The sequence below is a fragment of the Globicephala melas genome, chromosome 1, assembly GCF_963455315.2.
Source record: "Globicephala melas chromosome 1, mGloMel1.2, whole genome shotgun sequence".
NCBI classification, from domain to species: Eukaryota; Metazoa; Chordata; class Mammalia; order Artiodactyla; family Delphinidae; genus Globicephala; species Globicephala melas.
The window spans coordinates 168341491-168366805 of record NC_083314.1 but is presented as its reverse complement, the minus strand read 5'-3'; the positions used below and the strand labels follow the sequence as shown (position 1 = coordinate 168366805).

Here is a 25315-nt window from a genome sequence, read left to right as displayed (position 1 = left end):
CCACTCAGGGGACACTGGGGGCGTTCGCACAGAGCAGGAGCAAGCTGGGTGGGTGAGAGGAGGCAATGCCCTGCCCCTGCCTGTAAGCTGCCCATCGGGAACCCTAGGCGTCCACCTCTGTGTTGATACATTCAGCCCCAGGTTGTCCTAAATGGGCAAAGCCAGCCCCAGGCAGAGCAGAGGCAGCCCAGGGAGTGAAGCAGCAGGGAAAGGGCCCACGGTGAGCAGTGAGGAGCCACCTGCCCCTGTGGGGAGAGGCAGGCCAGGGAGTCAGGCTGAGATTGAATCCTGGCTCAACCCCCTGACGGGAGGTGCCGAGCGCCTCCGTAAATGTCAGCTGGGCCCAGTAACGAATCACGCCGACAAAGCATCACTCCTTTGGAGCCACCAGCGTGGGCACCTTTTGCTGCCTTGGGCAGGTGAGTCAGCATCCTCCCTCCAATGCTTCCACTGGTCACCTCTGGCTCCCGGTAACTCAGCCGTAAATCCTCACCCCGTAGCACGGAGATGTCCGTCTGCCCCTGGGAAACCCTGCTGAATTTACGAGCTCACAAGTCCAGATTCACTGGCGAGGGAAAAAGGGATCGTGTTGCCCATGGGGGACCTGGTGCTCAGAAGCCATAAACCACGCTGGTGACAGCGGCCTGACGGGTTGAGGGCCCTCCCGGGTCATTTGCGCTCGGCTTAATGGCCATGATGATGAGGCAGACGCTGTTCGAGAACTCCACGCGGGCTACTACTGAAGCTTTAAATCAGTCACAGGAGGTTAAGGGAGCAGCTGTCTCTTTTCATCTTATTTTTGGGGTGCCTGATTGCAGCCCTTTTTCCTTTTTCTCTTGCTCCTTCTCGCTTGTCCTACCTTGACCCACGAGATGGCCAGAGAATTTCGAACACACACGTCGAATTCTAACTTGGGGGCACAGGGGAGCCACTGCATTTCCCAATCTTTTTTATTGTCTTTGGAACAATAGTCTGCTGTGTTCCAAAGCATACAGGCTCATCTTGCATGGGGCAGCAGAAGGAATGAGGGCAATGGGGGGTGCGGCGGAGGCAGGAGGGCGTCCAAGGCAGCAGCAGAGAGCAGCCTGTGGGGCAATGCAGATCTGGGGGCAACCTCCGGGAAGTCGGGTCCTCTGTGTCTCCACCGGCCCTGCCAGCCACAGTGTGGTCGGGGCTGCCTCCCCTCGACACCTTTCTCCCTGGACCCAAATGCCAGCCCATTAAATGGCCATTGAAGGGAGGAGCTAGCGCTAGTCTTCTTGCCTTGTGCTGGGGCAAAGAATATCCAGGTCTTATCCAGGGAGTAATCTCAAATTACCAAAAGCCAGTGCTTTTATTTGATCTAAGACTCCGTGTGTGTGTGTGTGTGCGCGCGTGCGCGTGTGTGTGTGTGTGTGTGTGTGTGTGTGTGTGAGAGAGAGAGAGAGAGAGAGAGAGGGAATTAAAGGCAAAAGGGGGTATTATATGAACTATCCATTGGCACAAGGAAAGAAAGAGCTAGCATCTCTGGCTGGCTGTGAACGCCCTTTAATTAAGCAATAAATTTGGAACCAGGGAAACGAGCATCAGTAAAGAAACACTCTGTTTAATTACCCATTCATCTGCTTGGCTCCACCAGGGCACCTGTGCCAAGACACGCCAGCCTATGGTCACTCAGGACAGAGGCTGCCCAAGTACACATTCCAATTTGGTTGCAGCTCATGCCATGTTGAGAGAGAGAGAAACAGAGGCCCAGAAGCCAAGAGAGACAGAGGCGGGAGACAATGACGGCACAGAGCAACAGCTACAATTCCATCAAAGGGCTCTGGTGACACTGTAAACCACCAGACACAACCAGAGTGGTTTGTCACCAGAGCCCCAGTGGAATTGACTCAGAAGGCATTGTTGCAGATTTTTCCAACATGAGGCCAAAAGAAAGAGGCTGTGTGTGTGTGAAATACTGTTCTCCGTCATCTCCAGCCCTGCATTGCTGTTGAGGAGCAAACCCCAAGGTTTTGATCCCAAGTTCAATTCCAAGTCATCGCCGTTGAGTGGCTGAATGACACCCTGTCTGCTCTTACACCTCTGATTCAGAGTCCAGCGGGGAGTGAGGCAGGATTCCAGGGGGGCAGCTGGACACCAGTAGCCAAAGGCTTCAGGACTCTATTTCTGTGTCCCTGGGGGACCTTGGAGCTCTGGGCCTGATTCCAGAGCTGAGGCTCCTGGGTCAGCTCCACGGAAGCCAATCACAGGACCCCCCAAAAGCCAGGATGCTGGGAAGAGCTGGGGAGGGGTTGGAGAAGAAGATGATCAATGTGAACTCTATCCCAGCTGCTCACTGTGTGACAGGCCTCTGGGAGTCTGGGGTTTGGGTTCTGGAGCATTTCTAGAATCCAAGAGAAGAGCAAAGTGAAGAGGATTTCAGGCACCAGAAAGGGTCCTTCGTGTTACTACGGTGCCCCAGGGGTGAATGAAGAGGTACCTCCCACCTGCATTAAGGATCCCAAACCTGTCACTTGTTTCCAGAACTTTCTCTCCATGTGGAAGAATTTCTGGAGAAATATGTATTATGGAGGAATATGTATTTCTCTCTGTGTAGGGGGATGTGCTTAGGGGATGGACCAAATCTTTCCTGCTTTGGCCTCTGATCCCTACAATCTGCTCCCACTCACAGCTCTTACTCACCAGACAGCCTCGTGACGTGTGAAGAATAAGTGAATCTGAAACCGCAGGGGAGATGGCCTTCCAAAGACTCGACTTTAAAAATTAAGGCGAGGAGGAAAGCATTTGGCAAAGGACATTTCAGGTGTGGCCAAATTCAGGGCTTTGAAAAAATATCTTGCGATGTTTCACTAAACCCAGAGGAAAGCGGTCGGGGCCCGGCTCTGGTCATTATAAGTTATTTGTAGCTTGTTTCTTTCCAAAGCAATTTTCTTTTATCTGCAAGCTAAGCTCTTTTGACCCAGCCTGATTTCTGCAGCTGTTGTGCCCAACTCCTGCCTTCACCGGCTGACAGGCGTTCGGAGACAGCTCTGCCAAGCGGCAGGAACGTGAGGGCCCCGGCTCCAGTCCGAGACCCCAAAAAGACCCTGGCCAGCTCTCTGCACGCCAGGAAGCATCCAGAACACTGCCACGGGGCCGGCATGCATGTGGGACACAGCAGATCAGAGTTCTCCCAGGCGGGGCCCAGCCAGGCGAAGCCATGCCCATTAGAAGGTCAGTACCATGTGGGACCCGAACTGACAGGCAGGGACTCCGGACAGACGGCAGGAGCGCAGGGAGAGGGAAAGATGGAGCCTGGGCCTCTGAGGCGAGCTTCAGCACACAGGCCAAGTTGAGAAGACTTGTGGCTGGTGGTTGGGTCCTTAACCACACCACCCACTCATGGGGCTGCAAACACACTAAGTGAGCTCCTGCGTGGGAAGTTTCCTCTACAGGGAATAGATCTTTAGGCCTCTTCTTATAGCCTCTCCACCTTTTTTAAGTTTTGTGATCTTCCTACCCCCATCAGTCCATTCTCTGTGAAAACTGTATCAGTGTGTGCTGCTCTCCCATGCCTCACTCCATCCCCATGGACCTGCCCAGCCAGCAGACAACCTCTGCGACTCCCAGGTCCCTCAAGGTCATCAGCTTCCATGTCCACCTCTCACCCATACAGGCTGGAGGTCACTTGTTGGGAACAAGTCCTCTGGAGCCTTCCAAGAGGTCAGTTTCACAGGTAACTAAATCCCCTGGGAACATGTCCTCTGAGCGGCCTCACCTCCAGGTGATGTGATCCTAAAGACCATGTCACCGACCTGTGTCCTCCAATAGTGTGGCCGGACTGGGAAGGAAGCCGGAGGTGTTAGGTCATGAAAGTGTCCAATTACCCGTACCTGATGCTGTATAAGCCATGACCCTACTCCGCCTTCAGTACCTCCTGAAAAAAATAAGGATGGAGGAGATCGAGACCTTCAGGGCGGGTGTTTCTCCAAAGGCACCCACACTTATTAATTCTGATCTGTACACCTGTCAACACTTCCCAAGATAACAAACTAAACACCAAAGAATAAAAGAGCAATGTGCTCCCTGGCACATCTATTTCCAGATGCCCTTGTAGGATTCTCTGCTCACCAAAAGGAACTCTGCCAGCTGCCAAAGCCAGTCTGAGGCTGGAGATGGGGAGCCATTCCCAGGCCGAGGTAATTTGTTCTTCCACAGGCCGACACTGAAAGTCAAGACCTAGAACAGGGTCTCACAAATTATCCTGGCCCACGGAGCTTGGTTTTGTCTGATTCTCTTCCTGTTGCCCAACAGTGGCAAGTTGCAGGTGCATCTGTTCTGAATACCGGCCTCTTGCCTTTGACGCCCCTGGCTAGTGTCTCTGAGATGTTTGGTCAGAGCCACCAATGAGACCGACACGCCTCACACAAGGCTCTGCTAAAGACCTCCATTTAACTTAATGGACTAAACAGGGAACCATTTCTATATGATTAATTAATTAGAGTCTTACTAAGAAGGTAATAATATAACAATTTAAATAAGACTGCAAGACCTAGCTGCCAGATCATAAAAAGAACACCAAGAATAGCACAATTAGAAAGACATTCAAGACAGAGGGAACACGAAACAGTGGACCCAGCTCTAAGGCCGCCCTTAGTTCATGGGGTTTCAAGTCCAGGGTCCACCTATTTGACCTAAAAGTTACCTGCCTTCTCTGAGTGTTTCCTCTCTCAATAAATGGAAGGGTTGAGGTATATTTGTCAGTGCTGTTGTGGAAATCCAGTAGATGCCATGCATGAAAACTGTCCAGAAAATAGGCTTAAAATGCATGGAAACATTGCTCAAGAAATTCCAGCCTAATAGCTTGTACTGAGAATGGAAATAAATGGAAAGAGGTCTGACGAACATGGTCCATTCTGTTTTATCAGCAAACATCTTATTTTTCACTGTGCTTTTAACCTGCTTGCCCACTCCAAGTCCTTTGAAAGTAAGTGAATGAAAAGTCCCCATAAGAATCATTTTAGCTGATTATAAATGAATAAATAGTTATTTGCAGATGAGTCAAAATGATTCTAGTTAGTAGATTTGCTGGCTGGTATTTGGATTTGGGGGCATTTGTAGCATCTCAGTGTCCCTGCAACCCTCACGCAGCCCCCTCCTCTCCCCCATACTGCTCCTCCTTTCTTCTCCTCACCCCTCACACTTTTGCCCATATTACTACTCAAGGTCTCCCACCTTGGGTCCCTCATCTGTCCTGCGTCTGGTGACCCAATCCCGCAAGGCCTTGCTAGATAACTCTATCTAAACCTAAACCTTTTTCTGTAAAGGACCAGACAGTAACTATTTCAGTCTTTGCAGGCCATACAGTCTCTGTCACAACTCCTCAACTCTGCCTCTGCAGTGTGAAAGCAGCCATAGACAAGATGCCAGTGAGTGTGGCCGTGTTCCAATAAAACTTTATTTGCAAAAACAACCGATGGGCCTGATTTGGCCCAAGAATCTAAATAGTTCTTTGGTGTTATGGGATTATAATGGTTAATATATTGGATCTAGAGGTTCACTTCCTCACTTCCTTCTGCGGCTTTTTATACTTTAACCCTAAGTCACGATTAATGGGGGACATTTTAGACACTGGGAAAAGTCCAGTATAAAAGATATTAAGAATGGGTGCCTCTTAGTGTCTCTCAATCACAATACTTGTGGCTAAAGCCCACCAGACTTTGTCGCCTGTAATGCTGGCATTTTCAGATCACAGAAAGACCTAAGCTTAACTAGATCAATGGCTCTTAAGCTTGAGAGCATAACAGAATCACCCAGAGGGCTTTTTATAAATTTATTTATTTATTTCTTTTTGGCTGCGTTGGGTCTTCATTGCTGAGCGTGGGCTTTCTCTAGTTGTGGCGAGCAGGGGCTACTCTTCACTGCGGTGTGTGGGTTTCTCATGATGGTGGCTTCTCTTGTTGCAGAGCACGGGGTCTAGGCACGTGGGCTTCAGTACTTGTGACACGTGGGCTCAGTAGTTGTGGTTCTCGGGCTCTAGAACGCAGGCTCAGTAGTTGTGGTGCACGGGCTTAGTTGCTCTGAGGCATGTGGGGTCTTCCCGGACCAGAGCTTGAACCCATGTCCCCTGCATTGGCAGGGGGATTCTTAACCACTGCGCCACCAGCGAAGTCCCTGGAGGACTTTTAAAAACACAATTACTGGGCCCCATTCCAAGACTTTCTGATACAATAGGTCTGGGGTGGAACCAAAAGATTCACCTTTCTAACTAATTCCCAGGCAATGCTGATGCTGCTGGTCCAGGTACCATGGTTTGAGAACTGCTGGGTTACATGTTAAAAACCTAGAGGTATACTGCCACCTAGTGGATAGTTCTTAGTGGTACCCTACACCAACTATTCTTTGATTTTTAAAGTGTACTAAAAATTACACATCTTTTGCCATGGAGAAGAATCAAATTCATAAAGCCAATTTGTCATTTGTGTACTTGGGATTCCATAACCATATTCCAAGCTTCTTTAAAGAAATGAGATGTCACTTTATTTACTATAACATGGCAGCAATTTTAAATCAACTTAAACTAAAAACAGATTATTTTCCACAGGGGGAAAAACACTTAAAATATCTAAATAGAATAAAACCACTGCTGGCTCTGTTCTCTGGCCACTCTCCCATTGTCCAGATGCACATACCTCTTCTGAAAGGCAAAATCCACACCCCAGCCCTCCAACCCCCTATCAATGAATGAACCACTTCGACCTGGTGTAATTGAAGAAATTCAGCAGGAGATTAGCTAAAACGAACCTGTTTCAGACCCTGGACTTTGTGATCTTTGCACACACAGAACAGTAGCAATGGTAAAGGACCCTGTTAATGGGTAACTGTGGAAATGTTTGCATTCCAACATACTGACAATGCAATGACCCACTCCCACCTATTCATCCCCGTTAGTTTCATCTAACTCCACCTGGCACAAAATGAAGGGGCGCTACAGTTGCCAATAGCAGATGACTTGGGATACCATGCTTGGCGGGCTGCTGGATCATTGTCATTGTGAAGAAACACATTAGGACTGTGCTACAAAGGATGGCCTGGTACCAAGAGCACGGAAATGACAGGGACCGGAACGATTTTTGATGCCAACAGTTTATATTTGATCTCCAGATGCAATGCAGCTGACAGCTAATTAGTTTGACTTAGATCTACACAGATCTTCCCCTTTTTTCCCACACATGCTGTGGGCATGCTAGTGTGAAAATGTGTCTGCCTGGGGTTGCGCTTTGATTGAGAATTCTCTGGAATGAACACACTTGGAACCCCTGAGAAGTCTGGAGCCCTAGCACGTGGACCATCTGGTGAAGACAGTCTTTTTCTCTTCTGCTTGGCCCAAGAGCAGGTAATGCATGGCAGTCTTTATTCCAGCGGCCGATTCCAGACTAACAAATCTGGAGTAAATCATGCAGCTTCGTTTTTTTCGTGTATGAGGCCACCATTAACTGCAAACCTCAGTGGTCGAGAGCTACTGGATGTGAATTCTGTGGCTACTAATGAAAAAGCAATCGTGGTGCATTAGCTGGTGAGCTGTTTGGGAGGAATGAGAAAGACGTGCAAACCTACAGTTCCAGGGACAGCAAGAGCAGCAAGACCCTCCCCTCCCCTGGCCCCAGAGTATCAGAGCTACATTTATGCAGACCTACTGTGCGCTGAGCATTGTTAGAAGCACATGTAGTCTTTACAACAGGGGCTATTGTTATCCTCATTTTACAGTTGAGCAATCTGAGACGTGAAATTGATTGCCCCAGATCAAGCAGCTGGTATGTGGAGAAGCTAGGTTTTGATCCCCGAAGTCCTTCTCCAGAGGCCATGCTCTCAACAACTACACCTTACGACTTCATGAGCCCGGCTTGGTCTAAGCCATCCATGGCAATCCAAGCCCTATTGACTGGTCTAGGGCAAGGCAGGTGTGGCCTTCCCTCCCCAGAAGTAGGATTATATCTCACCCGCTACCATGACCTCATAGTGGACTGAGTGGGACTCCCTGTCCCCTGACTTTGGGCTTGGCCATGTGACTTGCTTCAGCCAATGGCATGTTGCACCATGTGATCCAAGCTGGGGCTTGAAATGTGCTTGTGCCATTGGTGTACCCCCTTGTCCTCATGGGCCTCAGAAGGAGATTCATGGAGCCAACCCAGACTGGAGTGAAGCCCAGAGCCAGGCCCAGCTGAACCCAGACTTAATCATCAAATCCCGGCCACCCCACTGGTTGTATACATCATGCACTGATACAGCTCACCATCATGTTCTAGTCCATGATACTCTGGGAAATGTTTCTAGAATAAATTGAGCCTCCAGAGGAGAAATATTTTTGGACCTTACCCCTCTCTTCCTCCCTGGGCACTGGTAAGAGGACATTGTACCTAGTGCTAGGCACCATCTGGTGACCACAGGAAACAAACACAAACACAAAAAGCCAATACGCTAAGGATGCCAAAGTAGAAAAAAGGACTGATCCTAGGTCCTTGGCGATCTTTCAAGCCACTGAACAATTGCCTACCTCCACATTATTTTTTAATTTATTTATTTTATTTATTTATTATTTTTGGCTGCATTGGGTCTTCGTTGCTGTGCGTAGGCTTTCTCTAGTTGCGGCGAGTGGGGGCTACTCTTCGTTGTGGTGCGCGGGCTTCTCATTGCAGTGGCTTCTCTTGTGGCGGAGCATGGGCTCTAGACGCATGGGCTTCAATAGTTGTGACTCGCGGCCTTCAGTAGTTGTGGCTTGCAGGCTGTAGAGAGCAGGCTCAGTAGTTGTGGCACACGGGCTTAGTTGCTCCGCAGCATGTGGGATCTTCCCGGACCAGGGGTCAAACCCGTGTCCCCTGCACTGGCAGGTGGATTCTTAACCACTGCGCCACCAGGGAAGCCCTACCTCCACATTTTTTGAGACAAACAATCTTCTCTTTGTTCAAGCCAGCATTAGTTGAGATTTCTATTATTTACAGCCAAAGCCTTTCTTAACTGCTATTGACTCTCTTAAGCATGGCAAAGAAGAACTTTTACAAAAGCTATATGTTCACATCTCCCTCTTTTTTCTTTAAGTTGGTCAAACCTCTCCAAAATAGCAGGAGAGAAGTCACAAATTCTTGCTAATATCAGTCAATTGATAACTGCTGCCACTCTTCCTGGAGTGATCAGTTTAGAGTTGTCCATGTGAGAAGCAGCTTAACTAAAATCAACGCTTAAATTTTGTTTGTTGATGTAGTCAAACTTCTAGAACACTTCCTAACATATAACAGGTGCTCAGTAGAGCTTGTTAAATGAAATTTTTAATTGAGGTGTTGATATTTCTCTGGATGGGCCATCACACGTGTCTCTTGGGAATCTGCTTTGTCTTCTCAAGAAGCCTCCTGGAAATCACACCAAAGTGAATTTTGTGAAGGCTGCACACTAAACAGACCTTCCAAACTCAATGGAAGTCTTCTCATGATATGATTACAAATAGAAATCATAACAGTTTATTGAAATATAATTCTCATACCATAAAATTCACTTTTTTAAAGTGCACAGTTCAGTGGGTTTTAGCATATTCACAGGATTGTGCAACCATCAACCATAATATAATTTTAGAACATTTTCATCATCCCAAAGGAAACCTCATAACCATCAACAGTCATTCACCATCACTCCCTCCCCCATCCACCCAGCCCCTGGCAACCACTAACCTACTTTCTGGCTTTATGGATTTTCCTATTCTGGACATTTAATATAAATGGAGCCATACAATATATGTGGCCTTTAGAGTCTGACTTGTGTCACTTAGCAAATATTTTCAAGATTCATCCATGTTGTAGCAGGTATCAGTACTTTATTCCTTTTTATTGCTGAATAATATTCCATTATATGGATATACCACATTTTCTTTATCCATTCATCATTTGATTGCTTCTACTTTTAGGCTATTATGAAGGATGCTGCTACAAACATTTGCTTACAAGTTTTTGTGTGGCAATATGTCTTCTTTTCTCTTAGGCACATAACCAGGGGTAGAATTTTTGGGTCAAGCTCTATGTTAACCTTTTCAGGAACTTCCAGACTGTTTCCCAAAGCAGCTGCCCCATTTTATATTCCTGCCAGTGGTTTATGGAGAGTTTCAATTTCTCCACATCCTCACCAACACTTGTTATTATCTGTTTTTCTGATTATAGCTAGCAGGTGTGAAGTGTATCTCCTTGTAGTTTTACTTTGCATTTCTCTGACGGTTAATGGTTTTGAGTACCTTTTTTGTGTGTTTATTGGCCATTTGTACAACCTCTTTAGAAAAATGTACAGACATAAATTTGATCTTATTTATATAGTCTAATTTTGCTGAAAACTTTTGTGAGGCTGCATTATGAAACCAAAATTCTTTTCTCCAAACCAAAATTCTTTTCTCCCTAATAATATACAAAATATTATGAAAACCTGGTTAACTCACATGTCACTGATTTAGAATGGCTGTATCCACAACAAAGGAAAAGATCATTGTTTTCTCAGCCAATAAAATCCCATCTCTTAGCACGTCTGGCAAAAAAAAAAAAATCAGTCTAGTAGAGCAAAAGTGTGATCAGAATTAGTGAAATGTTTAAATGTTAAATGGCTTTTAGAATTCCCTTTTCTTCTTTTAATTACATGTAGTAACAGAAACTACTGTGTACTTTAAAATTATAATGTCCCACTTTTTAATTTATCTACTAATAAGTTTTTTCTAAGTTGCTATATGTCAAGCATTATACCAGATTTATTCCAGCTGCTGGTTCATTTAAACTTCACAAGAACACTATGAGGTGGGTAGCATGTATTAGTTAGCTATGCTGCGTAACAAATCATCCCAAAACTTAGCAGCTTAAAACAACAGCCATAACTAATTAGCTCTCATAGTTTCTGTGGCTAAGACATGGGCAGGATGGCTTGACTCTGCTACATAACATCTGGTGCCTCAGTGGGAAGACCCGAAGGCTGGGGACTGAAATAGCAAATATCACTCAAACATCTGGCAGTTGATGCTGCCTGTTGATTGAGACCTTCACACAGCCTATGCATGTTCTTCTTGATGTGGTGGCTGGATTCCTGAGAGAGAACCAGATGGAAGCCATATTGCCTCTGTGACCGAGCCTCAGAAGTCATTCAGCGTCACTTCCATCACAGTTACAAAGGTCCACCCAAGTTCAAGTAGAGGAAACACAGTCCCTTCCAATTATGGATCGCAGTATGCACTGTGATGGTTACTTTTATGTGTCGACTTGACTGGGCCACAGGGTGCCCAGATTGAACATTCTTTATGAGTGTGTCTGTGAGGGTGTTTCCAGATGAGATTAGCATTTGAATCAGTGGACTCAGTAAAGCTTATCACCCTCCCCAGTGTGGGTGGGCATCATGAAATCTACTGGGAGCCTGAATAGAACAAAAAGTGGAGGAAGGGAGGATCCATCCTCTTCCCACCGTCCTGTTGAGCTGGGACATCAGTCTTCTCCTGCCCTTGGACTGGAACTTACCCTTTGGCTCCCCTGGTTCCCAGGCCTTCAGACTCAGACTGAATTGCACCACTGGCTTTCCTGGGTCTCCAGCTTGCAGATGGCAGATCATGGGACTTCTCAGTCTCCAAAATCATGTGAGCCAGTTTCTTATAATAAATCTATCTACATAGAGAGATTTATATAGAGATTGTATATATACACGTGTACATAAAACTACATATACATGCGTATGTGTGTGTATTGGTTCTGTTTCTCTAATACATATGCCCCAACAAAATTCATATGTTGAAGTCCTAATCCCCATACCTCAGACTGTGACCTTATTTGGAAATGGGGTCATTAGAGAGCTAATCAAGTTAAAATGAGCTCATTCAGTTGGGTCCTAATTCAGTATGAGTGGTATACTTATAAAATGGGGAAATTTGAAGACAGTTAACACACACCCAGGAGAACACCACATGAAGATGAAGGCAGAAATCAGGGTGATGCTTCTACATGCCAAGAAATGCCAAAGATTGCCAGAAAACCACTCAGAGCTAGTGAAGAGGCATGGAGGAGATTCTCCTTCACAGACCTCAGGAGGAACCAGCCTGTTCTTGGTCTCAGACACCCAGCCTCCAGAACTGTGAGGCAATAAGGGTCAGTGGTTCAAGCCAGCCAATTTGTGGTACTATCAGCCCGTATCCTCACATGCGGAATCCACAGATATGGAGGGCCAACCCTGGAACTTGAGCAATCTCCTGCAGGTACCGAGGGATGACTGTACTTTATCACAGCAGCCCTAGGAAACTAATCCACCACCTCTTGATGGAGAATCATCAACATCATATTGTAGGAAGAGCTTGCAGAATGGGGTAGTTAGGGGTGTGGCCATCTTTGGAAATTCCAACCTGCCACAGCCCATCCCCTGGCCAACAAAAATTCACCTCTCTCCCATACGCAAAATGCACTAGTCCCCTCCTGCAAACCACCAAGTCTCATCCCATTACAGCACCAGCTTAAAGTCCAGGATCTTATCATATAAATCAGGTCCAGATGGAGTTGAGACTTCTGGAGTTCAGTCAAGGAGCACAGCTCCTCTGGATCTGAAGTGTCGTCAATTAAATAAACCAGTTATCTACCCACCCCTACGGGCCACAGGCAATGGGGGAACAGGTCATTAACATCTTCTCCTTTTCGTCATCCTCATTCTTTGAGAGCCTGAAACTATCAACTCTAAAACTCCATCAAATGTCTCTCTCAAATTGTATTCTTCCCTCATTTCCTCCCTCCTTATAGAACTAGATGATCTCAGAGTTGGAAAGGGATTTAAAGTTTAAGCTGGCCCTGCACACAACCTGGACAAATCTCACTCTAGACATGATGTTGGGCTAAGAAAGTCGGACTCTGAAAACTAGATACTATATGATTCCACTTACGGGAAGCTCAAAACTGGCAAACTGATCTGAGGTGATAGATGTCAGAATAATGGTTACCTCTGGGGGACGGTTTGACGGCGAGAGGTCATGAGGTATCCCTCTAGGCTTGACCTGGTTGTAAATATGTAAAAATTCATCTTAAGATTGTGCGTTTATGTAAGTTATACCTAGTTTTTTAACAAGAGGTTTAAATTAGTTCTGTGGTTCCCATACTTAAGGATTTCATAAACTGATCAAACTCCATACTTCCTTCCCCACCTCCCAATTAGAAGAAATAATTTTCTAAAATGACTATGGATTAATGTTATAACTAGGAAACAGCCAAATGCTTTCTTCTTGGGTTTAAAAAAGTACGACTGACTTTGAAACTATGCTTCTCAAACCCCACAAGGGAGAGCTAAACAGTTGCCATGATCACTCCAAAGGGCTCTTTAATTGTCCCTGCTTTCCTTCCCCACCTCTTTCTGCTTTCAGGCTCTGTCCCTGTGCACATGGGCCTCTAAGCAACAGGTGAGAGACAGACCCCTCCTTATTGGAGGGCTTCTATTACATTAATAAGAATGAGAAATGCCAAAGCAGGACTTTGTAAAAATTGTGGTATGTTTTAGGTGTTTTACTTTTACATACATGTGGTGACCGATATCCTATGTATGGAAGACTCCATACATTGTAGAGTATACCTCTGAGATTGTGGGGTATTTTCTGCATCTTTCCCCAAGGAGTCATTTCTAGCCAAAGAAACACACACCTGCCCCTCCCAACACACACCACACATACACCACACACCACACACCACACACTTGCATGTACACACACAGGTTTCAGCCAGGTGAGATGTTGTCAGTATCTCCCAGTTTCTCGTGGTCCCTCCAGCCTGTTGAGCTCCCAACAGCCTGCGGGTTTCCAAACAAAAATCCGACAACCTCATCTGCAGGGACAAGACTGGATCCAAAGCTAAACTATTCATTCAAAAAGTGAACATTTTTATAGATAAGGATTGTTTGTTTGTTTGTTTTGGCTTTAATGATTTGACCATAAGTGCCGGTCCTATCGTAGCAAAAAATCCAGGAGGGACCTCTGATTCTCAGATCCCTGGGTTCTGCAAGTAGTTGTTGTTTGTCAGAAACTGGACTCTGGGGACTTCCCTGGTGGTCCAGTGGTTAAGAATCCACCTTCCAATGTAGGGGACGCAGGTTCGATCCCTGGCCGGGGAACTGAGATCCTATATGCGGCAGGGCAATTAAGCCCATGACGTGCCGCAACTAAGACCCGATACAGCCAAATAAAATAAATAAATAAATAAATATTAAAAAAAGAAAGAAACTGGACTTTGAGTCTAACTGCCTTGGATTGGAGAAGCAGCCCAAGGAGAGCTCAAGGTTAAATCTGCATTAGCAGTGAGCTTCTGAAGAGAGCTTGCCAACAGAGCAAGGAGCAGTGCTGCAGCATGCAGGCCCCAGGAAAGGCCTGGGGAAGGGTGGCTTCAAAGCTCCTGGGTTTCCTATCTCTTCAAAACTTCAGATTGGCAGAAAGAGGAAGTCTCCGCTGGTCCTAAAAAAAAAAAAAAAAGCCAAAGACTTTTGGGGGCAGGGAGCAAGTCACACAGAAATCCTACCTCTCTTGGAGATTTCTGAATGTTCAATTTGGCATTATCTTGATTTGGAAGTGAGAAAGTACAGGAAATATCCATGAGGACAGTACGTATTCATTCCATTATTACTATTATAATTCACATAGTACCTACTATAAACCAGACATGTCTAAGCATATTACACTCATCCAATCCTCCCAGCAACCCTCAGAGGCAGGCATTATTAACAAGTTTTAGAGCTGGGGAAACTGAAGCACAGAGTAGGTGGTTGATGTTATGGACTGAATTGTGTCCCCCCAAATTCATATGCTGAAGCCCTAACCCCCAATTTGACTAGACTTGGCGATGGAGCCTTTAAGGAGGTCCTTAAGGTTAAATGAGGTCATAGGGTGGGGCCCTAATCCAATACAACTTGTCTTTTTATAAGAAGAGGCAGAGACACCAGGAATACACATGCATAGAGAAAATGCCATTAGGACAGCAAGAAGGTGGCTGTCTGCAAGCCAAGGAGAGAGCCCTCACCAGAAACCAACCCTGCCAGCATCTTAAGCCTGGACTTCCAGCCTCTAGCACTGTGAACAAATAAATTTCTGTAGTTTAAGCCACCTAGTCTGTAGTATTCTGTTGTGGAAGCCCTAGTGAACAGTGCAAGTGACTTGCCCAAGATCTTTTGCCTGGTAAATGGAATAACTGAGATTTGAATCCAGACTGTATTGAAACCTGAGTCCATGCTTTTCATGGCTATTGTACAGTGTCTATTGCCCTGAGAAAGGAGAGTTCCATTGGAGAACATGACGGTGACCACAGGAACTGCAAGCATTTACTCTGCACCAGCCCACCTCGCTAAGTGCTTTGCATGGATTATCCATTTAATACCAACAACAACCCTGTGAGGTTATTGCTATTAACCACCACCACCCATTTCACTAAGGCCTTAGGAGGAATCCAGTTGGGGCAAACTCACTCCAGAGCCAGCTGTGAACACTATGCTATACCACAATTAATTATAAATATTAGAGATCATTTTGTTATGGTCAGCTTCACCACCTGGCCAAAAACTATTCAACTGGGTTTCCCAAGTATGAGAACACAGTCGAGCCAAGTGAGAATTATGAGCCAGTGAGGAAGGTGTGCCCACTGAGATAGCACAGTGTTGAAGACAAAGGACCAGTGGAGAGGCAGCTCTGCCCTGATGGGCAGGAGAGGGTAGGAAGGAGCACTGTCAGAGGGGCATACCCATCCAGGACTGCTGCAGCAGGGCCACAGGACCACTGTTTGCTCCTTCTCTCTTTGAATAAGCAATGGCTAATGGGGACTCAGCAGCAGTCAGGTTGGGGTCAAAGAGGGGTTGCTCACATTGCCTCTGTCTCCAGCCACACCCCCTACATCCCCCCCAAATAGGCCTCGCTTCCTTTTTTAGGCACTCAATTTCATCAGTCCCACGGATGGGTTAGGAAGGACTGACATAAATCATCTCCATTCTGCTGGCACAGCATTTTCCAAAGGGCAAGATGTGTCTCGCAGGTGGGCACCCCTGAGACAGGCAGACCCTTTTCAAATCTTTCTCAACCTTGTGACTATGTCAAGGAAAAGGCTTGGTGCTAATATGCCTTTCATAATTTCATAATTTGCTCATACTTGAACAAAGAGAGACCAGACTTCAGACCCAGAGCCTTCCATGGGCAGCAGTGTCTGCTTGGTAAATCCAAATTACACATACAGGGTCCCACATCTTACTGATGCCCTGTTCACTTTTTAATTCTTTTACTTTCTATGTTGCCTTTTGGAAGGTTTCTGTTGCTGTGTCTCCAAGTTTACTACTTTCTTTCATGATGTCTAATCTGCGATTAAGCCCATACAGTATACTTTTCATCTCAGACATGTACTTTTCATGTTGAGAAGTTCGATGTAGGTCTTTTTTTATATCTTCCCTTCTCTTCTTAACTTCTTGAACATGTGGAGTACAGCTATAGTAACTGTTTGACTTGTCCTTTTTTTTTGGTGGCCATACTGCGCAGCTTGTGGGATCTTAGTTCCCCAACCAGGGATTTAACGCAGGCCCTCGGCACTGAGAGTGTAGAGTCCTAACCGCTTGACTGCCAGGGAATTCCCTGATTTTTCTCTTAATTCAAACATCTGTGTCAGTTCTTGGTAAGTTTAGATTGATTTTTCTTCTCATTATGAGTCCTACTTTCCTGTTTCTCTGTTAGATGCTGGACATCGTGAACTTGATGTTTTTGGGTACTGGATATTTCTGTCTTTTTTTACAATGATTCTTAATCTTTGTTTTAGGCTGTAGTTAAATTATTCAGAAAGTTTCTTTCAGGTCTTAACTTTTAAGATTTTTAGGCAAACACTTTTAAGCAGTGTTTAGTCTAGGACTAATTATTCTCCACTACTGAGGCAAAACCTCACTATACTACTCCATGAATTACGAAGTTTTCCAGTTCAGCTGGTGGAAAACACTATTCCTGGCCACATGTGAGGGCCAGGTGCTATTCTCCCCTCAGCCTCGAGTCGTTTCCTCACACATGTATTCTGCCTGATACTTGAAGAGACCTCTGCAGACTTTCAGAGTTGTGTGTGCAGCTCCCACCTCTCCAACACTCCGTACTGTAAGATCTTGCCACTGTGGTGTCCCCAGACTTTCAGCTCTATCTCCTCAACGAAGGGCGCCCCTGGGCTCTGCCTGGGTTCTTCCGCCATGCGCCACAGGCTGGAAGTTCGCTAAAGACAGTAAGCTGAGGTGATCATAGGGCTACACCTGTTTGTTTCCTCTCTTAGGAACCATTGGCCTTCCTTGATTTCCATTACCTTGAAAACTACTGTTTTTTAACATTTCAAGTGGCAAGGTAAATCCACCCCGTCACTCCACCTTGGCTGGAAGTTAAGTCTTGACTCTTTTTTTTTTTTCTGAAGTATAGTTGATTTACAATGTTGTGCCAGTCTCTGCTGTACAGCAAAGTGACTCAGTTATACTCCTGTTAATTCTTTCATTAGATTTTATAATTTTCTTCACGTAGGTCCTATGACTTCTCATTAGTCTCAGTAGATTCTCCTATGACTTCTCATTAAATTTGTGTCTCAGCAGATTCTTATTTTTATTGCTATTGTAACTATTTCCTCCCATCTCCATTTCTATGTATTTATTTCTACAGTGGAGAAAAAACTATTGATTTTTGTATATGTAACATTTGTCCTGAAATTGAAATATGCATTGGTCATAAGTTTATTCAGCAGCGAGGAACAGGAAGATGAGAGGCAGGCATCCAGTGCCGGTGCAGCTGCTCAGCAATGCCAAAAGGAATGCAAGCTCTTCTCCACTCTCCTCAGCACATTGACTTTATCCTCATGCTTGTTACTTCATGGCACAGACTCCAGGCCTCACGTATGTGATCCAAGCTGGAAGGAAGGGGGAGGGAGTGGCAACTCCCTTACCAGGAAAGCAAAAGATTTCTCAGAATAATTAGATTGTGTCTTATTAGCCAGAACTATAACATTTGACCACCTGTAAGAGCAAGTTGGTCTGGGGAAACAAATGTTTAGCTGGAAATTCTACCACAAATTCACCCAAAAAATCAGGGTTTGGATGGTTATGAAGAAAAGAGAATTGATATTGGACAGGTAACTAACATGTCGACAAGCCACTCTTGCATTGTTAGAATAAACCCTGCTGTCTCATAGTGAATTATTCTTTTAAATACCTTGCCAGATTCTATTTGACAATGTTTCTTGACGTGATTTTGTTTAAGGCTATTGCAATACTCAGGACTAAAGACCTGAACTAAAGTTGTGGAAATGGGAAAAGAAACATATCTATTTTCAGAGGCAGCATCAAAGCCCTATGATCAGACCTGATTAACTGCACACAGATTAAATGCTAGAAGAAACAAAATAAGAGCAGAAACAGAAAGTACTACATGAATTTTAAAAGGGAACAATTACGAGTGGTATTAAATGTTCATTAAACACAAAAGCTGAAATATTTGTGAAATTTTCTCTGAATTTCAGATTTTTCTTAATTTGGAATGTCCTAATTAGGTACTTAGTATTGTTACCATCACATAGAAAAAAATTATACCAATCTCTCACTCCTGACTTTTATTAAACTATTATTGCAATAATAGTACTGTGGCCTTTTTTAAGTTTTTATCTTTCAGATACATACTGAAATATTTATAGACAAAATTATATATTTAGTATTTGCTTCAAAATAACACAGGAGTTATACAGGGAAAAGTGGATAGAAATAAAGACAGAACAAAGATTGGCATTAAGTTGATAATTATTGAAGATGGGCATTGGGTATATGGGACTCATTGTACTATTCTGTCTTCTTTTGAATATGTTTGCAATTTCCTATAATAGAAAAATTTTTAATGTTTTTGGAATGGAAGCATGTATGTGTATATTTGTGTATATATAAATGTACAAATACAAATATTTGTTTTAAATGATAAATTGTTTAGTAGGGATTCTATTCCACAAGACATTTCCTTTTTTAAAAGGGAACTGTGCATAGTCAGTATTCATGGGAGGACAGTTCTGCTACTTCCTGAACTTGGTCCCAAGCAGCCCAGGTAGAGCCTATACCTACCCTCCAGCAGCCACTGCTCCCTTCCTCATCACCGTCCTTAGCTTCGGAGTCTACAACCCCAAATAGTTCCTGAGTCCAGCTCTAGATTTTGTCAAATTCATAAAAACATTCAAAGTAACAATGACTGCATTTACGTATGCTGCCAGCATTCTTAAAGCCAAAATGCTTCAAAGATTCAACAGTCATACACATTTAAAATACATAGAAAAATAATAGAATTTATACAAAGTAGATTTTTACAAAACAAGTACATTACAAGAAATACATCTTATATCCAAGCACAAAAATGTGGAAATATACATGGAAGTAGAAGTTTAAGAAAAAACATTTATTTTTAAATGCTGAGTGGGAAGGCATAGACCGAGTTCTGGTTTACTGGTGTAACTCTGAAGAGAACTTCAATTTGCTAGTAGAAATTTTCACTCCATTCTCAAGCTTCTAAACAGTTCCTGAAGGGATTAGACAGCTGTTCCTCTTTCCAAATTCTGTTTAATTTCAGCTGTATATTTCCCATAGAATCTTTCTGCCTTCTTGTTGAATTTGGCATTCCTTTCATTAATGTAGTCAATATCTGCATCATCATTATAGGGACGTCTCCGACTATATTTGTCTCGTTTTTCAATTCTGGGAGAAGAAAATAATTTATAAAATTCAAAACTGCCTTCTTTATTGATCTTAATAAAACATGGCCAAATAGAATAGAATCAGTACACTTAAGACTAGCACTTTGGGAAGGGGCGGGAGGAAGGCCAGTTTCATCAAGATGAAGTTGAAACTGCCAATTAACAGCACAATCCTGGGTATGAACCATGAAATTTAGTAAATACAAACTCATCTTTAGAATGTTTCTAGAAGAGCAATGCTACACTGCTAGGAACTGGACACATGAAGTATCACTTAACAGAAAATAATTACAACAGTAATTATATTAATAATAATCACAGCTAATATGAACAGAGTACACAGTATATACTAGACACTATTCTTAATACTTAAGTGTATTAGCTCCTATAATATAAATTCATTTTGCTCTGCCTGATCAGCATCAGGAAACACATTCCTATCAGTATTAAGAAACACAAATATACAAAGATAGATTTACTAGAACATTTGTACTTCTTCAAATCAAAGAGTGGAATGGCTGTTAAAGTAAAAACAAGAATAATTTCTTAAAGAATAATTTTCTTTATAATTTTCAATTATAACAACTCAATTCCATCAATATTTTGTTTCTTCATTCCAAATCATAGGGACTCAACCCATCCTTACTGTCTGTCCCCAAAACCACTAGAGATGCTAGCTCAGAAATTAGGAAGTATAATATCTGTCTTCTCAATTCATTCTAAGCATATTATGTCCATTTTGTCATTAAACGTTTAAAATTTCAGGCTGCTACACGGAGTACTCACTGTTTTTCCAGGTCTACGACCATCCTATCAATTTCCTCTGTGGAAGGCACATGTGTCCCATGAAGAAGACTGTTGGATGTTGGGTAAAACTCTTCCTCACTGGAAAGATGGCAACAGGGACTTGGAGTAACACTGCAAGTGCTCCACATTTTCAAACTAAACTACCATTCACGATGAGAGATAAAATACATACATATCTTTATACTATGGGATCCTACCTTACCTTTTTAAAAAAAACAACACAGAATTAGAAGGGACAGAAGTAAGAAATCACTTACGCCAACACCTTCATTCTACAGATGAAAGAGCCCAGGGCCAGAGGTTAAAGGACTTGCTTCTAGGCTCAGGATATTTCTCTTTCCACTACAGCAGGCCAACAAACTGCAGCATGTTTCTATAAACAGTTTTACTGGGACACAGTCCATTTGTTTATATCTCCTCTACAGGCTGCTGCTGCTTTCACATCACAAGGACACAGTGGAGTAGCTATGACAGAGAACACATAGCCCACAAAGCCTAAAATATTTACTATCTGGTCCTTTACAGCAGAAGTTCACCCATCCTGGCACTAAAGCATTCTGCATCCCAAAATATCTGAATAACTATGATAATCTGGGTATTAAACTCTCAACACCCTGTCATAGTATGCCCAGCTAGAAAGATAACCAGGTGGTTAGCTTAACTGCTGTGGATGAGCAATAAATAGTGTCATCACGACCAGAAACTATTCTTAAACAGCTGTGGATAACCCATACCCAAGCACTGCAGTCTGTTTGTATTTATGTATGTACGTTTATATACATGCACAAGTACATCATCACTTCAGAAGGGCTTCCCTGGTGGCGCAGTGGTTAAGAATCCGCCTGCCAAGGCGGGGACATGGGTTTGAGCCCTGGTCCATGAAGATCCCACATGCCGTGGAGCAACTAAGCCTGTGCGCCATAACTACTGAGCCTGTGCTCTAGAGCCCACAAGCCACAACTACTGAGCCCACGTGCTGCAACTACTGAAGCCTGCACGCCTGGAGCCCATGCCCCGCAACAAGAGAAGCCACCGCAATGAGAAGCCTGCACACCACAACAAGGTGTAGCCCCCGCTCGCCGCAACTAGAGAAAGCCTGCGCACAGCAACAAAGACCCAACGCAGCCAAAAATAATAAAATAAATAAATAAATTTATAAATAAATAAAGTGTAATGTTTAAAAAAAAAAATCACTTCAGGATGAAAAAGGACTGGCATTAGTCCTGTCAACTTACTGCTTTTCTCTCAGTCTCTCATATGTTTCCATGTCCGGTTTGATCTGTTTGGTCAGCCGATGGTACTGGCGAAGCTGGGCAGCAGCATAATCTAAAAATAAAATGAGAATCGGAAATGATATATTTCCTTGTTTGGTCATTACTATTCAGAGAAAAGTCAAAATTATTATTAGCAATATACGCACTAATCTAAGCAGAGCCTCTATCCTGAAGATGCTGATAATATAGGCTTTAATTTTAGCACAATGAGTAAAGGGATCCAGCTGCCTCAAGCACAGCCTTTTTTACTTCTACCCTATGAGATATGTCTGTATTTTTCTTGGGAGTAAGCCTCTTGGAGAATATTCCATGAAGGGGTATATCCTTTCTTAAAACCAGAAACACTGAAGGCAACGCTTACCTCACAGGCTCATTCAATAAAGTAAAGGTGAGTTTTACCTGAAAATCCCAGGTCGGGATTTTTCCTCCTCTTTTTCCTCTCCCATCTTTCTGCATCTTCTGCACTGATCTCTAGCAACTTCACTTTCTCGTAGTCTTCCCCTCTTGCTGCACATTCCTGAAAAAGAAAGGAAAAAAGCTAATGCCTGCCCAAATGATTCAAGCAATTATTTGACCTATTTTAAATAAAGATATCAAGCAATACATTAAAAATAATGATTAATATTTGAAGGAAATTTGATAATCTACTATGGTATATAAGAAGTGAGTACATCAATCTAAAAAATAATACTTATTCAACATTTATCAGGTGTCAGACCCTTTTTTAAATGTTTTACATGCATTGACTCATTTAATTCATAATTAAATAATTATTACAGGTCCCATTTTACAGATGAGAAAACATAGGCACAGAGAGGTTAAATTACTCACCCAAAGCTTGGTAGCTGGTAAAAAGCATTTTTTACTGCCTTAATACTCTAGAAAGATTGAATAAACCACTTATGAAAATAGCAGAGTAGTTCCTAACCTTTTTCTTTTCTTCTTCTTGTAGTTCCCATTCCAAACGAGCTTTTTTGGCTTCCCAATTTGCAGGTAACTTAAGTCTTTTATCTTCTTCAACAACTTCCTGGTGATTTAATTTACGAGCTTCATTCTAAAACCATAAACGCAAAAAGGCTATCGGCTGAAACATGAAAATAAATCCAAACAAATATTTCCCTCTTTGAGGAAGGTCAAGACACGTTAACAAGGGGACTCCATTTTACCCTAAAAGCAAGAGAACCATCAGAGGATTTTAAGCAAGGAAACGGCCTAATTAGGGCTGCATTTGTATACAGTCAAGAAATGTGTTGAGCTGCACTAGTTTGCTGTGCCAAAGGCCTGGGCGTTAATGTCTCACATTATGAGAAAGATATTCTACTTTCAATTCTCTTTTAATCCTGACTGATGCAAAGAAGAAGCCTCAATTTGGGGCTGGGGGCTTTAATACCTATCATAATATCTCTAACCTTTCCCAAGTCCCCCCTCCTCTTTAGATATTTTAGCAGTTTACATCATGTCAAATGAAAGGCATTTTCCATTTAAATTACTGTATGTAGAGTCTGTTTTAAAATAACTGCATAAAACAAAATGAGTATACCATCTTAGGGACAACTTAAGTTAGATGTTTCTTGGGTTACAGGCTGGTGGCCGTTAGTCCAGGAAGACATGTCTCTTAATCCAACCCCATGTTCTTTACACAGTCCCTCCAAGTAAATATGTAAGTGTGCTGAATTCTTTATTAAATTTTTCTGGGTAAAGAGAAAAACCCAGAACATTCGTCTCAACAACCATCCCTCACATACTCTTGGCTCTGACAATGCCCTCCAGTTGAAGACACCAAGAATACATGTGTAGTCAAACAAAGTTGTGTGTATTGCATTGAAGGAAACAGCAAACCATGGGGAACTGGAGGCATTTCAGTGAGAGGGTGTTAGGAGGAGCCACTTACAGGATTTGAGTTTGTATCAGGTGACTGGAGGGAAAGGTTCAAGGAAGCATGGTTGTGCCCTGGGTTAGGCACCGTCAGAAAGCCAGGGCATTCTATGACTGGGTATCTTCAGTTTTTATACAGGAAGCAGAACTAATGGAGTGAGGCTAGTGCTGTATTTGTCACTGGTGTTAGCAGAAGTGGGTGCTGTGTGGTCATTTCTGTGGTTTGAACAGTTTTGTTTTCGTCACACTGTGACAGTCAGAGTGATGTTGGAGTTTTGTGAAACCATGGCCAAGCTACCAGTCAGGCCCCCTTGAGGTGAAACAGTCAAGAGCTGCTTTTTTGTTTCTCAGCTCCAACTGCAGCCAGTTGTTTGCTGGACTCTTATCCTTGACGTGAATTCTCTTCCTCTGCATTTGTTCCCTCTGCTTAGATATTTCTTCCTCAAACTTCTTTATTTTTCTGGTAACATCTTACTCATCTTTATAGCAGTACTTTAGGTATCACCTCTTATACGAGGCACTCCCTGGGGGCCCCTAAACTATACCAATCTCTCCTTCACTGCACTCCCAAGGCACTTTGTTCCTCACTCAAGCATGGCATTTATCACAATATAATTTCTATCTAGAACGTCTCCTCTACTTAAGAGCAGAGGACTTATCTTACTCATCTAGTTCCCCACCTACTAGCTGAACCACTGACCCTACAGACTTCCCGAGATTTGCTGATTATTTTTGAATGAAGAGGCAACCAGCTTTCTTACTGGACAAGTTTCTTCCAGTCTCTAGCTCCACATATTTCCCTAGGTAAAATGAAGAGTTTACTAGAATCATACAGGACGGAGGCGGTTAGTAACAGAGACCCCCAAACTAGCCCAACTAAGTTAAAACAGATGGGCGTGAAAGAAAGCTTGGTGAAAGCATGTCCCTTTCCAAAAGTGACTACAATGTGTTGCCAGGTTGAGAAGCATCGGGACTAAACTTTCATCAAGCTCTGCGAGTCTGTCACACGCGCTGGTGCGGCTTCCTCGTCGCTCCACAAACGCGCACGGGCCTGGCCACGTGACAGGTCTCAGCTGGCCTCCGGGGCGACTCACCCGCTTCAGGTGCAGCTCCCGGAATTTGCGCAGTCTCTGTTCGCGCTTCTGGGCGGCCAGCTCCTCGGCCGCCGCAGGGGGCTGCTGTTCCTCCGCGCCGTCTACCGGCACCTGTGGCGGAGGACAGGCTGGAGTTGGGGCCGGTTAGGCTTCTCCCCGGAGAGCCCAGGCGGATCACCCGCGGGTCCCGACAGCCCAGGCCGGGCCCTCACCGCCGACCCAGGCCCCAAAGTATCTGCGCCTTCCTGGCCCGGCACACAAGCACCTCCTCCACCTCTCGCCCTTGCCGTCCCTCAGAGCCCTCCCCAACTAAAACCCCTGGAAAGAGCCAGCAGCACTCACCTTCTCTGCTACAGTCGCAGCCGCCATCACAACCTTTCCTCGCCCACTTCCGGCAACAACCCAGAGCACTTCCGCCGGCCTTCGGACTGCAGCGTCAATACAGATTAATAGCCTACTATAAGCCCCGCCCCTTCCTGTCAGCCTCAGGAATTTAGGACCAATCCCTGCCCCTTTTGGCAGTGAAACGTTTTCAATTGGGCAGGGCCTTGCGCAGCCGCAAAAG

The 25315-nt window shown here is 44.1% G+C and overlaps 1 protein-coding gene across 1 annotated transcript; it reads right to left on the bottom strand.

The window, feature by feature from the left end:
• Window positions 1-19384: 19384 nt before the first annotated feature.
• LOC115862420 (pre-mRNA-splicing factor SYF2) lies at window positions 19385-25183 on the bottom strand. Its single transcript, XM_030874223.3, has 7 exons — window positions 25093-25183; window positions 24751-24861; window positions 22710-22835; window positions 22181-22298; window positions 21743-21833; window positions 20487-20585; window positions 19385-19701 (listed from the first exon to the last, which is right to left on the bottom strand). Exons 1-7 carry the CDS (start codon window positions 25117-25119, stop codon window positions 19536-19538), a joined length of 738 nt encoding a protein of 245 aa, XP_030730083.1. The 5' UTR covers window positions 25120-25183; the 3' UTR covers window positions 19385-19535.
• Window positions 25184-25315: the final 132 nt, after the last annotated feature.